The sequence below is a fragment of the Magnolia sinica genome, chromosome 13 (assembly GCF_029962835.1).
Source record: "Magnolia sinica isolate HGM2019 chromosome 13, MsV1, whole genome shotgun sequence".
NCBI classification, from domain to species: Eukaryota; Viridiplantae; Streptophyta; class Magnoliopsida; order Magnoliales; family Magnoliaceae; genus Magnolia; species Magnolia sinica.
Genome location: NC_080585.1, coordinates 22,328,273 through 22,341,143, shown reverse-complemented (window position 1 = coordinate 22,341,143; position 12,871 = coordinate 22,328,273). Strand labels below are relative to the sequence as shown.

General features: G+C 40.3%; 1 protein-coding gene across 1 annotated transcript; it reads right to left on the bottom strand.

The window, feature by feature from the left end:
* Positions 1-1,797: 1,797 nt before the first annotated feature.
* LOC131223205 (ABC transporter C family member 3-like) lies at positions 1,798-9,526 on the bottom strand. Its single transcript, XM_058218524.1, has 11 exons — positions 6,929-9,526; positions 6,271-6,357; positions 5,514-6,170; positions 5,233-5,397; positions 4,672-4,966; positions 3,973-4,187; positions 3,250-3,555; positions 3,083-3,146; positions 2,646-2,885; positions 2,330-2,550; positions 1,798-1,984 (listed from the first exon to the last, which is right to left on the bottom strand). The coding sequence occupies exons 1-10, from the start codon at positions 9,311-9,313 to the stop codon at positions 2,426-2,428; spliced, it is 4,539 nt and encodes a 1,512-aa protein (XP_058074507.1). The 5' UTR covers positions 9,314-9,526; the 3' UTR covers positions 1,798-1,984; positions 2,330-2,425.
* Between the last annotated feature and the right edge of the window lie 3,345 nt (positions 9,527-12,871).

Genomic DNA, 12,871 nt, shown 5'->3' with positions numbered 1-12,871 from the left:
GAGGGACATCAAAGGCTCTCTCTTGTGTGCTCCTCTCCCTTTTAGATAGGATTCAAATATAAGAGATTAGGGATGCAGGGAAACCAATTATGGTACTCTACAATGTTTCATATGCCCCATTACATATGAATCTTGTAATCATGCCTTAACCCATGTATCCAAATTGATTTAATTATTCCACTATCACGGTCATCCACTATTGATCTAATACCCATGCAAATTAAGGGGTGGAACACACCAAATCTAAACTATTATATCATCATCAAGTGCAATTAAATTTTTTTTAACGATTAAAATAAAGTTTAGCAGTTGAAAACATGTAAAACATTTTAAATGCTAGGCCTAGTGGAAAAATCATTTGGTGAACATCTGAATTTCTAAGATTTAAGCCATAAGTTTGTAGGAAACCAATGAATCCCTTGTTGGATCATGCAGCTTCAATCGGACCTTGATACATGCACCAGCTGCACCTACTTCTGTTGGCCACATGATAACCATTAAAAGCAAGCCAAAGCACATGTACTCAAGACCTCGAACTCCTCACATATCATCAGGTTATGGATTAATCAAAGCTAATATATTCTCAAGCTCATCATAGTCCAAATGTAATGAGCATCTCAATTTAAAGACTTAAACTCGACCCATTAATATAAATGCTCAACAATTCCAAAATTAACAGCATATATCCATGGCACAGTCACACTCTTACATGGGATAGGGCTAAGTCACACTGACTAATTATCATGACCAATGATGGAGACCTTTCATCTTGACTCATTATCAGTCCGTTTCACATGAGATGACCATATAATAATACTAGCAATCACAAGTTTGTCCTATAACATGCCAGGTGGCCATGGCATAACAAGGTATCCATGGCTCATAACTCTCCCTAGTCAATGACCATTGTATCCACTCTCAACCTTCAAAGGATAAGCAGATGAATCTCTGCTTTAACCCATGTCCTACACATTCCAGGCACTCCACATATTAATCATGGCATTGTAACTCGTCTGTTGACCTACAATCGCCATGATCCATAGTCAAGATCATCAATATCACATCTAGATTGATTTTCAAGGCACAACTCCAATAGGTTAGATTGTGGTGAGATTAGAAGATAATTTAGTTAGTTTTATGTTTAATTAAAATATGGCTAGAATTAAAAATGAAACAAGGTTAGGATTATATTAGGATTTATTTACATTAAGAAATATTGCATTTTTTATATGAATAATTGATTGATTTTGATATCTTAAACCTCTGTTTGGTGCCGCTTAAAAATGAGTTCATCTCGTTTTAGTTAACAGCAATTATATACTGGAAGTTAAAATAAGGATAAAAGACAATCTTGATAACCAATAATTTATATAAACCATAAGCTCTAATATACAATTACTGCTAACTAAAAAAAATGAGTTCAATGAACTATGATCTCTAATACATAATTAATATTAACTAAAAATTGAGATGAACTCATCTTTTAATTGGCACCCAAATGGGCTCTAAAAGGTTTGGTCCCTAAATTTCCAAAAATAATGTGCCCAATTTCCTGGAGGTTTGTGCCTGATCCTGCAAAGCCACTCACAGATCTCTTGTAATTGGGTTTTCGTCAATTTCTCACTAAGATGCTGGCGGGATTGCAAAGCATGCTTATCCCCACATTGCCATATAAATGGCTTTAAATCAAACTTGAGATATCCCAATGGGAAATTGAAAAGAGCAAATCCTATCTGCCCTAAAAAATGTAAACACCCAAACAGGTCATAAGTTCATTAGCAAAGCCAAGAAATGATGTGCCCTTCACTCATAACTCAAAAAATTTATTGCTTTATTTAAGCACACCTAGTTCCTAGACATCCAAAACTCGGGTTACAGTATTATCGGAATCACAAAAAAACAGAACTCTGTGAGATTTTCTACAGAATTTGTGAATCACTCCTGCCATGTATTCTCAACCCATTGTTGAGATTAATCATGAGATCTGCAGAAAAAAATAAATAATAAAGCATAAGAAAAACATCAGATATGAGGACAGGCCCAGTGTGCATCCAATATCATTTACTAAACATTATCAACCTCCTAGCGAATAGAATAAGATAGACGAATCTGCAGCTCAATCAGAACCAAATGATGGCCCACCTTGTTGATGATACAATGGTAAAAAATTGCGCCAAGTGGCTGTTCTCTGACCATTCAATCTGTGGACATTCTTTTGGGTACCACGGGTTTGTCGGATTGATACCATTTAGTAAATGTTATTGTAGATACACAAAACAGGATTTTAAACCTTCAGTTAAATAGCAAAAGATGTTGCTGATGTACTTACAGCGCAAAAGAGAAGATGTCACGGACTCACACCCATTATCATCATGATCAATCAGGTTGTATATCAACTAATGGCAGCCCAAGTATTGCCAGCCATTCATAGATTCACTAAGTTTTCAAAACTAGAGTTTGACCTTACGGTATACTCGGCAACAAGTCTTGAGAATGAAGATGATTTGTTTTCCAACAGTTTTTTGGGAGAGTCGTATTCCACAATAAGGCCTGTTCAGTAAAAGGAAAAATAAAAAATAAAAAATCAAATGCTTTGAAAAGGATAAAAAAGATGGAAGAAGAAAGCTGGGTTGTAAGTTGCCAACCATTATCAAGAAGCAAGACCATGTCGCTATCTAGAACGGATGTTATCCGATGTGCAATCGTGATGACTGTACAGCCAAAGAACTGTTGCCTTAGTGTTTGCTGAATTAGGTTGTCGGTCGCAGTATCGACTGAAGCGGTTGCTTCGTCGAGTACCAAGACCTTGCTCTTCTTCAATATCACCCGTCCCAGACACACCAGCTGCCTCTGACCCATGCTCCAGTTCTCTCCATTTTCAACCACTGCCATTCACATCAGGCATTAGACTCTGTAACACATTGTAAATAGCAGATATAATCACTGCTATAGGTTTCAAAAGGCAACCCCCCCACCCCCACATAAAAAATAAAAAATAAAAAAACCTAGTGCGTATATATCATATTCTGAAAATTAGTGGGCCAGATGAAGTAAATATCAGCCAAACAAAAAGAAACTAAACCTGTAGAGTCAAGCTTTCCTTCCTTTCTCCTTACTTCGTCCCCTAGCTGGCACCGATCTAGAGCCTAAAATAGGAAAGAATTGCACGTCAACAAATCGCTGTGCTTTGGAATCCATGGAAAAGATATTGTAAATGTGTTAGCAATGCAGATAGTAAAACAAACACACCTCCCAAATCTGTTCATCCGTATACTCTTCAAGAGGGTCAAGGTTACTTCGCACAGTCCCTTCAAACATAGTCGGGTCTTGCGGGATGATGCTCAATCTGGATCGCAGATCATGCAGTCCTATAGTAGAAATGTCAAGGCCATCTATCAGAATCTTACCGGCAACTGGATCAACAATGCGGAAGAGTGTCTGTATGAGAGTGGATTTTCCACTGCCTGTCCTCCCAACGATACCAGTCTTCATCCCGGCTGGGAAAGTGCATGTAAGACCTCTCAAAACAAGAGGCATATGTGGGGCATAACGGACCTGTATCCAATATTTTCAAATAGATGTTATGAATTATTAAAAGAGAAGGAAGAAAATTGTGTGATTATATAAGAAGATACATAAAAGCAACTATGTAGAAAAAGAGGAACCGGCCACCCACAACCCATCCATTGTCATCATCATCATCATCTAAGCCTTATCCCAACTAATTAGGGGATTACCCATAATCCCTTGCATGCTAACAATGGTTGTAGGTTAAGTTAGCCTACAATCAATTGTAGGTGATCCATCATCTTTGGGAAAAAAAAAATTATTATTAAGAAAAAAAATATTCAAAACTAAATGAATATCCTTTAGCAGTTTCCATGCATCCAACAGAATGAATTTCTTAAAAGATAAGTGTTTGTGGTATCATCGATTACAAAGAACCTTTGACAGTAAGAGACTTGAGATTACCTGCAAATCATGAATATCAACTTCTCCTTCCGCTGGCCAGTTAGGGTCCGGCCTATTGGTTTCTATGACAAGAGGGGGTTCACTAGAAATGCTCATGTATTGAAATATTCTCTCAACAGATATGATTTTGTTCTCAAGATTGCACAGATTCCATACAACCCAAGCAGCGACCATGTTTAAATTAAGTCCGTACGTTACTGCTAAGCCCGCAATGCCTGAAAAAGAAGACAGAAAGAGTAAGATTCCATTTCCACATGCCTGTCATCAATGAGAAGTCAGAGGTCATTCCACAAATATATGGATAGAGGATCCTCAATCTGAGGGTGTGTATAGTACCCTCGGGTTCCAAGTTTATACAAGTGGGGCCCACGTTTCCACGATCCAGACCATTTGCATGATGAGCACACAGTGAATGAAACAGTCCAAATCTCTTCAATGGGACAATCCTAACCTTTCCATGGGTGGCCTAAAATAGACTGTTAGGAATAGAAACCATAATGCTCCATATCCAAATGAAAATAGGCTAAAGATTGAACAACTAGGATCTTCCAATCTGGCGGTTTTAGGCAAGGCCCACCTGATCAACAGGCTAGATCACTGTATCCTGGATGCTACATATATGAACTGAAAACATGAGGATGCTACCCTCAGGTTGAGGATCATGTCATATCATGTCATTCTTCTTGAATGAAGTTATACCTGGATCTATTATACCCTTTGGCATGGTTATCAAGAAAACCAAACAAAAGGCGAATGTGATGGATGATAACATATCCAAGCGGAAGCACAGCCACTCCATTGCACCAGCAGTATGAAACTTGGGTCTTGAATACCCATCGATCAGACACAGGTTCGTATCCATGAATCTTGATTCCTGATCGAAACTCCTGATTGTCATCGATCCTGACAAAGATTCAGCAAAGTGCTGTATGTTGGGAGCCTTGCAAACTCCAACAAGACGTGCTAACTCTCGTGCTGTCGGTATGTAATATTGCTGTGGAATGACAAACATAAGCAACATCAGAGGAAGTTACCTGAAGATTTATCATGTTACAGCATCATTCTACAATGGATTGAAGTGATCCATGATCAGCTTGTGTGTGTGTGTGTGTATCTTAGAAGATTAGCAAACATTAAAAATATTTTTAAAAACTAAAAATTAGGGAACAAAAAGAAATGTCTGAAGCTGTCTGTATTTTGTATCTAGTCCTTTATTTCTTTTTAAATTCAAGAAGAAGAAGAACCAGCTACAGGCATTACCTGATACCAAATGCAGGTTGCAATAACAGGGATGAAAACGATGAGAACCTGCCACGCAACCTGAGACATTACAGCAATGATTCCCAGCAGCTGAATGAATGAAAAGGCGGTTGACCCAATTTGAAAGGGAATGCTTGTATCTACTGCACTTTGATCAGTAGATGCCTGTAAAAGAAAAAGGCAGCTTACATAAAGAGATGCATAGCCATAGTGGCCTCAAAATACCAAATAAGTCCGGTCTCATGGCTTGAATCCTGAAAAGAAGTATATAGGTCTCTTACTCTATTGAGAATTCGTCCGCTTGGAGTGGAATCAAAGAATGACATGGGAGCTCGGAATATACACATATGCATCTTATTGAACAATTGAGTCGCCGTCTTATATCCAGCTGTAACGAGAAGCAACGATCTTACAAAGACACAAATGGAGCTTCCAATGGCCAAAGCAACATAGACAAGAATGAGAACCGAGCCTTCAACTGGAGCTCTCGTATCTTTTGAGACAGGAGCCGCCCAAGCCATCCAGTAATTGCTTCCAATCTGAAGACCCTGAAAGAGAATCTGGGCCAGCAATACGAATGGTACAAGAGCTCCTCCATAAGCCGTTGTAATGTATTTCCAATAGACTGATAGGCTAACCTTGCCCTTCTCCCTTTCTTCTTCTTGAACTAGCTGCCCCTTCTGCCCGATTATTTCATCCATTTTACCATTCTGATCCTCTCTCTTCTCTGTGTCTTTGTGTGGGGATTGTTTTCTGCTTCCAGCATCGCACGAACCATCTTCCACACTATTACTTGCTTGTGAGTCAGGCTCCGTCTCCACAGCATCAAGGGCTGACAAGGCTTGCTTATGCGCACCGACAAGTTCCATAAAATCTGTTCCCGAATTGAGAATGTCATTGTATTTTCCGGCTTGTGTAATCCTCCCATCTCTCATTACCTGCCACGCCAGAGAAAGGTTTTTTTTTCTTATGCATTGGTGATGCACTTATCCGGGGTTGTGGAACCAATGCAAAGTAAAGAAACAGAGAAGTGCTCACCAGGATAAGGTCAGCGGAAGGCAAAAATTCTACTTGATGGGTAACATAGATCACTGTCTTCGATCCTAAAATCCCGAGCAGACACTCCTGCCATTCAGAGGTTGGTTACATGTATTAAAGCTCTTCAAAAATGAAAATTACCCAAATGCTCAAAGAAGCAAAACAATAAGTAGGAGTCCTTTCGGTGGGATTTAAATTTGCAACTGTAGTTCCAAAAATCGACGATTTAACTAAAAACTCAGTCTGGTCGACTCAGCACAACTGAATTTTGAGGCGTGGCCACTTTTCCAACTCAGTTTTTAAATGGGGAAAACAGGGTTTATCCTGAAAACCTTTCATAGGTATAGAGGAATGCATGTTTATTTAAATACCCGGCCGAATCTTTGAGCCAACCCAACCAATATTTAAGCCATCCCGATTCATGTGCACAATAAACCAAATTGTGGTCTCCATATTCAGTTTTTTTTTAAATAATGTTCGCAACTACTGGCTAGTTGAATAGCTTACCATGTCGTTTGTGAGCTATGATCAAACAAAATCACCTGATATTACTACAAATGAGAAGAGTTTGTTCTAAAATATATTGGACTAGTTGTTAATTTCAGGTATGTAACATGTGAAAATATAACAAAACCCAGAGGAAAAAAATAAGACATACCTTAAATAGATGGGTTCCTGTATGAGCATCAACAGCACTAAAAGGATCGTCAAATAGATAAATGTCTGCATCCTGGTATAGAGCACGTGCGATCTGTATTCTTTGCTTCTGGCCACCACTCAAGTTGATTCCTCGCTCGCCAATGACAGTCTGATCGCCAAATGATAGAATCTCCAAGTCTTTCTTCAGAGAACACGCTTCAAGAACATGCTCATACTTCTCCCTATCCATTTCCTTACCAAACAATATATTCTCTTCGATTTTCCCGCTCTGTATCCAAGGTGATTGAGCAACATAGGCCTTGGTCCCACACAATTTAATGGTCCCAGATATCTTCGGCACTTCTCCTAAGATGCAAGAAAGCAAGCTTGACTTTCCCGACCCAACTGTTCCACAAACAGCCACCCTCATCCCATGCAAAACTCGGAAATTCAAATCTTTCAAAGTAGGATTCGCAGAAGAGAGATCCCAAGAGAAATTCCCATGGCTTATTTCAACTGCAACATCAGAAGTACCTTCCGGAAGCCTCTCTACAACATCAGGCTGAAGGTCTTCAAGGCGAAGGAACGATGAAATTCTATCAAGAGAAACCTTTGTCTGCGCAACCATGGAAATCGTATCGGGGAGATTATAAATGGGCTCCTGCAATATCCTGAATGTCGCCAGAGCAGATAGAATCTTTCCCGATTCTAGCGGTATCCCCATAAGCATACAAGCTCCAAACGTAATCACAGACACGAATGTGGGTGCACCATAGAAGACAAATGTCGTCATGGCCGAGGTGTAGACATATTTCTTCAACCAGCTTGTTTCATCTTTCCTTAGCTCAACTATCTTGGACAAGAACTTCATCTCCCACCCTTGGAGCTTGAGGATCCTCATGTTCCGAAGGATCTCAGACGTCGCCTTCATCCGTACATCTTTTGATTTCATCAACTTGCCCTGGTAATTCTCTTGCAACTTCCCCAACGGAACATTCATCAACATAACAACCACAGTTGCAACAAAAGCCGCAATTGAAGCCAGCCCAAGATTCTTGTACAAGATCAGCAAAGCCAGTATAACTTGCACAGGAACCATCCATAGATCATGCATATACCAACAGAAATCCCCCACCCTCTCCGCATCGACGCTCATGAAATTTATGATCTCTCCACTGGTATGGCCCTGCCTTGACTGGCTTGACAGTGACAGGCCCTTCTTATAAATCATTGCGACCAAAGCTGCTCGGCCCTGGATTCCAGCCTGCTGCAGCTTAAAGAACCAACGCCGCTGCGAAAGGCATTCAATAATCTTCGCAATGAAGAATGTGGAAACCAAAACATACCCTTCATTCGCGAATTCACTATGGCCATTGAGGTATTGAACAAAGGCATCGATAAGGTAGGGACCCACATAAGAAGACACTGTGTATATAAGCGCGAACAAAGCTGTCCACAGCACTTCTTTCCAAACAGTGAAGAACAACGCTTTCACCAATTTTAGCGTTCCTACTCCATTACTACTATCTTCTTCTAGCTTATTTTTGAAAACAGGGAAGACCCTATTAACGCTATCGTCATCAGCAAGCTGAGGAACATCATCAATGTCTAATGTCTTCTTATAACCGACTTTCAGCAACGGACTCATCCAAGAGAAAGTAAGAAGACTAAACAGACTAGCATTTGCATATGGAGTTACATTATCCTTCTTACTCTTCTTGCGAGACCCACCAACGCTATTCCCATTCAAAAGAGGCTCTTCAAGAAGGCGCGCCTCTTCTTCTCTGTTCTTCTTTCCATATAATCCAGAGTAACAAAGGAACAAACCGACCAGAACCGACCCAAAATCCAAAACCCACATATGTGTGGGCAGAATTCCGGGTTTCTGATAGTAAACCAGGTCCAGAACGACGAAAGAACAACACATGAAGAAGTATAAGAACCACCAAATCCTCAGAACGATTGGGAATTTCTCCTCTTCCGAACTGCGGAACTTGAAATGCAAGTAGGCTGAGATCATGAACCAAGCAAGAGTTCTAAGAGCCAAATCCAATTGGGTGGAGAGATTTTCATCAGACCAACCATATTGATACCAAACAAAGTAGTTGAGAATGCAAAGAACGAGATGAAACAGAGACAGACCCAAAGAAGAGAAAAGGGCGGGTTTGTAATATAAAAAGCTACCGTCTTTCAACCTCTCTTTTGAATGTCCATGGCCACCCATGTTACATCCCTTAATGACCCATGTCATAGATAGAAGAAGAATGAAAGCAAGATGGGTGGAGGCTGAAAAGCCATGTAGAAAGATGGGATTTTGGAGAAAAGTAATGGCTTTATGCATGTAGGGAGATGGGTGTGAGAAGAGCATGAATATGCCATCGTTTCGAGCAATGAAAGTAGCCATTGATGTGGGTTTTCTCTGAGATGGGTGGCCTTGGATTTGAATATAGGAGTGAAGATGGAAACTATGTATATAAGAGGAGAGAGAGTCAAAGGCAAAGGAGGCGGCTTTCTTGGAGGGTGCAGGATAACGTGGTGCGCAAGGGAGAGAAGGGAAGGAGAAGACAAAGGGTGCTGTGAAATACAAAGGAATAGAGAGAGAGAGAGAGAGAGAGAGAGAGAGAGAGAAAGAGAGAGGTGGCGCCTTTACGAGAAGGGTGGGATACGCATGAATGAGAGCGATATGGAGATTGAGAGTTTGTCGTTTTCGGCCCTGATTACTTGCGAAGAAAGAAAGGCCCTTTTTTGACCGCATAGAGGTGGGCCCCACGGAGAAAGAATGACCGCATATTTTTATCTGCTTTATTTTTGGGACCATCCTCTACAATAAGCTGACAAAATGTATAGACGGCGAGGATATACAATGCATACATCGTGGTGGGGCCCACGGTCAGGTACCCATTCGCAGCCAAGTCACGTCCACTTCCGAATTTCATATCCGCCCATTTCTTCGGACTCCAGGTTCTTGTAACCCCTTGTTGGATGGCTGTGTGGGGCCCACCCAGATGTCCATGGTTGCATCTATTCCGTTCATAAGTTACTATATAAGTTAGTATACAATCCCAAAAAATGAGGTAGATCCAAAAGTCAAGTGGGACACACCACGATAAATCCTCTACAGCACCTATTTTAGACAGCGATTGCAACACCTAAGTTTGTGAGGCCCACCATGAATGTAAAATCCACTCCGTCCATCAGTTTGTATTCTCGATTCTTGGACGTAGGGAAAAAAATCAGCTCTATACACAATTCATAAGGGTCACACCACAGGGAACAATGGGAATAGGATGTGTGGGGGCCAGCATGAAGTTTATCTTTAATCAAACCCGTTAATCAAGGTGTAACTCACCAGGTTGAAGTCGAGATACAAGTCAGGCTGATGCAGATATAGGAGGGCAACACCATGCGAACTTGGGAGCCGATTAGGTGCGCCCACCCTCACCAAAGATTTTGGGACCATTACCATGGGCCCACCTTGATGTATTTATTCTATATCCACTCCGTCCATCCGCTTTTCCATATCACTTTAGGGTAGGAGCCTAAAAGTGAAGGAGATCCAAGTCTCAAGTAGACGGGAGACACGGATTGCCTACTGGACAGTGCTCATTGTGCCCGCAATAATATCTTTGTTATATAAACCGTCCAGTTAGTTTGTTTTAGCTCATTGTAAGCCATGAGACCAAAAATGAGAGAGATCAAAATCTAAGGTGAACCGCACCACCTGAAACAGTGGTGATTAAACACCCACCATTAAAAACTTCATAGGACCACGAAAGTTTTGGATCAAGATGATATTTTTACTTTCCTTCATCCAGTTCTCTTTCACACAATCAGCGGGTTTAGATGATAAATAAACATTGCAATGAACCTAGAAAACCTAGAAAGTTTTTTGACGGTCGAAGTTCAATTACTACTATTTTCCTATGATTGCGCCCTGAAATACTGATCTAAAATGAATGAACGGCATAGATAAAATACATAATCATTGTGGAGCCCATAGAGTACTATCTAGTAGCGACACTATCAACCTTCGTATTGTTGATGTCAAGTTCGGTTAGCCCACCCTGATGTATATATACTTTACGGTAATTTTTTACTATAGACCCGACCTTTCATCCACTTTCCTTTTTTTGACTGGAGCAAAACCTACGTATCAATCTAGACCTACCCATATGGAGAACCCAATAAAGACGAAAATATTCCTTCTTTTTTCGCTGCTTTTACATGAAAATCAGTGGTATTTTTATTGAAAAATCTACTTTCGTAACATAAGTTTTCGGCCATTCAAAAAAAAAAAAAAAAAAAAAAACCATAAAAAGGAAGCGTTTACGGGGCTAATTTTTTCTATATTTTATGAAATCGGATTGCATACTAAGTTACTCTTATTGTACTGAGTAAACTCTTTTGGGCCTATTGTGATTTTATATAGTTTATCCACACCGTCCATCCATTTTTCTGGATCATTTCAGGGGTTGATTCTAAAATTAAATCTTATCCAAAGATCAAGTGGACCATACCGTAGGAAACAGTGGAAATAATGATTTCCACTGTTGAAACATTGTTAGGCCCCACAGTGATGTTTATTTGTCATCCAAACTTCTCATAAGATCACGCAAACATGGATGAATGAAAAAAAAAATATATAAGATTGATCCAAAACGTCTATGGCCCTCAAGAAATTTTCAACGGTAGACATTCAATTCACAATGTTTTCCGTGGTTTGGTACATTTTAGCTTTCTGTATGTTTCCATTTAGCGATAAGCCTAAAATCATTTGGTAAAATGTATGGACGGATTGGATAAAATACATAAATCATAGTGGACCCGACGGAGTTTACTCAGTACGCTTTTAGGGTGTGTTTGGTCGGACCGTTCCCATGGGATTAGGAGGGATGAAATGGTTTTTAAGGTAATGATGGTGGTGTCGATGTTTGTCCGTTGATCTTATGGGTTTGCAATAGCCCATGGGATATACAACGACGTGTTTGGACCGTCACAAATGGATAGGTTTGCATACTGCTTCTTGTGGTGTGCCCCACTCACTGTTTTAAATCTGCCTCAAAACAGGTTCATGGCTGAATGTAGGCTAGTGAAAATGATATAGGGAGTGCATATTTCATTGATATCTCGGTGGGCCCCATATAGCGGTGAAAACTTGCTTTCTGGGATTGGCAGAATCCGTCTCAGATACGGGTGGTGTTTACGAGGGCGCGGTGGATGAAATACATCCTGCCATCCCAAACAGCAGACGGGATGGGATGGCGGGATGGGATGGCGCACAATAACCCTCCTAATCCCACCTAATCTCATCCCTCTTTACTGTCCAAACGGGCCAGTAGCATACTGAGTTACTACTCAGTACACAATCCCGCACCAGATTTGATCCCCTCAGTCTATACATTTGACTATATCAAGCTGAATTGGACCGCAGCCTGGGAAGTCGTCGGAATAGGAAAGCGGTTACGTCCGACATCCACTCGGACAATAAGCCATCCGACCAGCACTCATATGGGGTCCACCATGATGTATCTGGTCATCCACGCTGTCCATTTATTTTCTCATATAATATTAAGATATGAGACTAAAAATGAGGTAGATCCAACTCTTAAGTAGACCACACCAAATAACAAGCTTAAGTTGCAAATGCAAGAATCATATTTGGTGTGCTCCAATTGAATTTTGGATACGCCTCAAATTTTAGCTCATTCTTTAAACTGATCTAAGAAAATGAATAAACGGAGTGGATAAATAAATACATCATAGTGGGCCCCACAAGAGTGCTAGTTGGACAGCTAATTGTATGAGCAAGGTCAGATGCAATCGGCATCGTGGGCATAATGATTCCCATGGTTGAAACCTCTGTGTGACCTATTACTTATATTTATTTACCATCCAATTTATAGATAAAATTAAAAAACTTAAATGACAGCAAAAAAATATAAAATAATAATTTAAAAAAAAA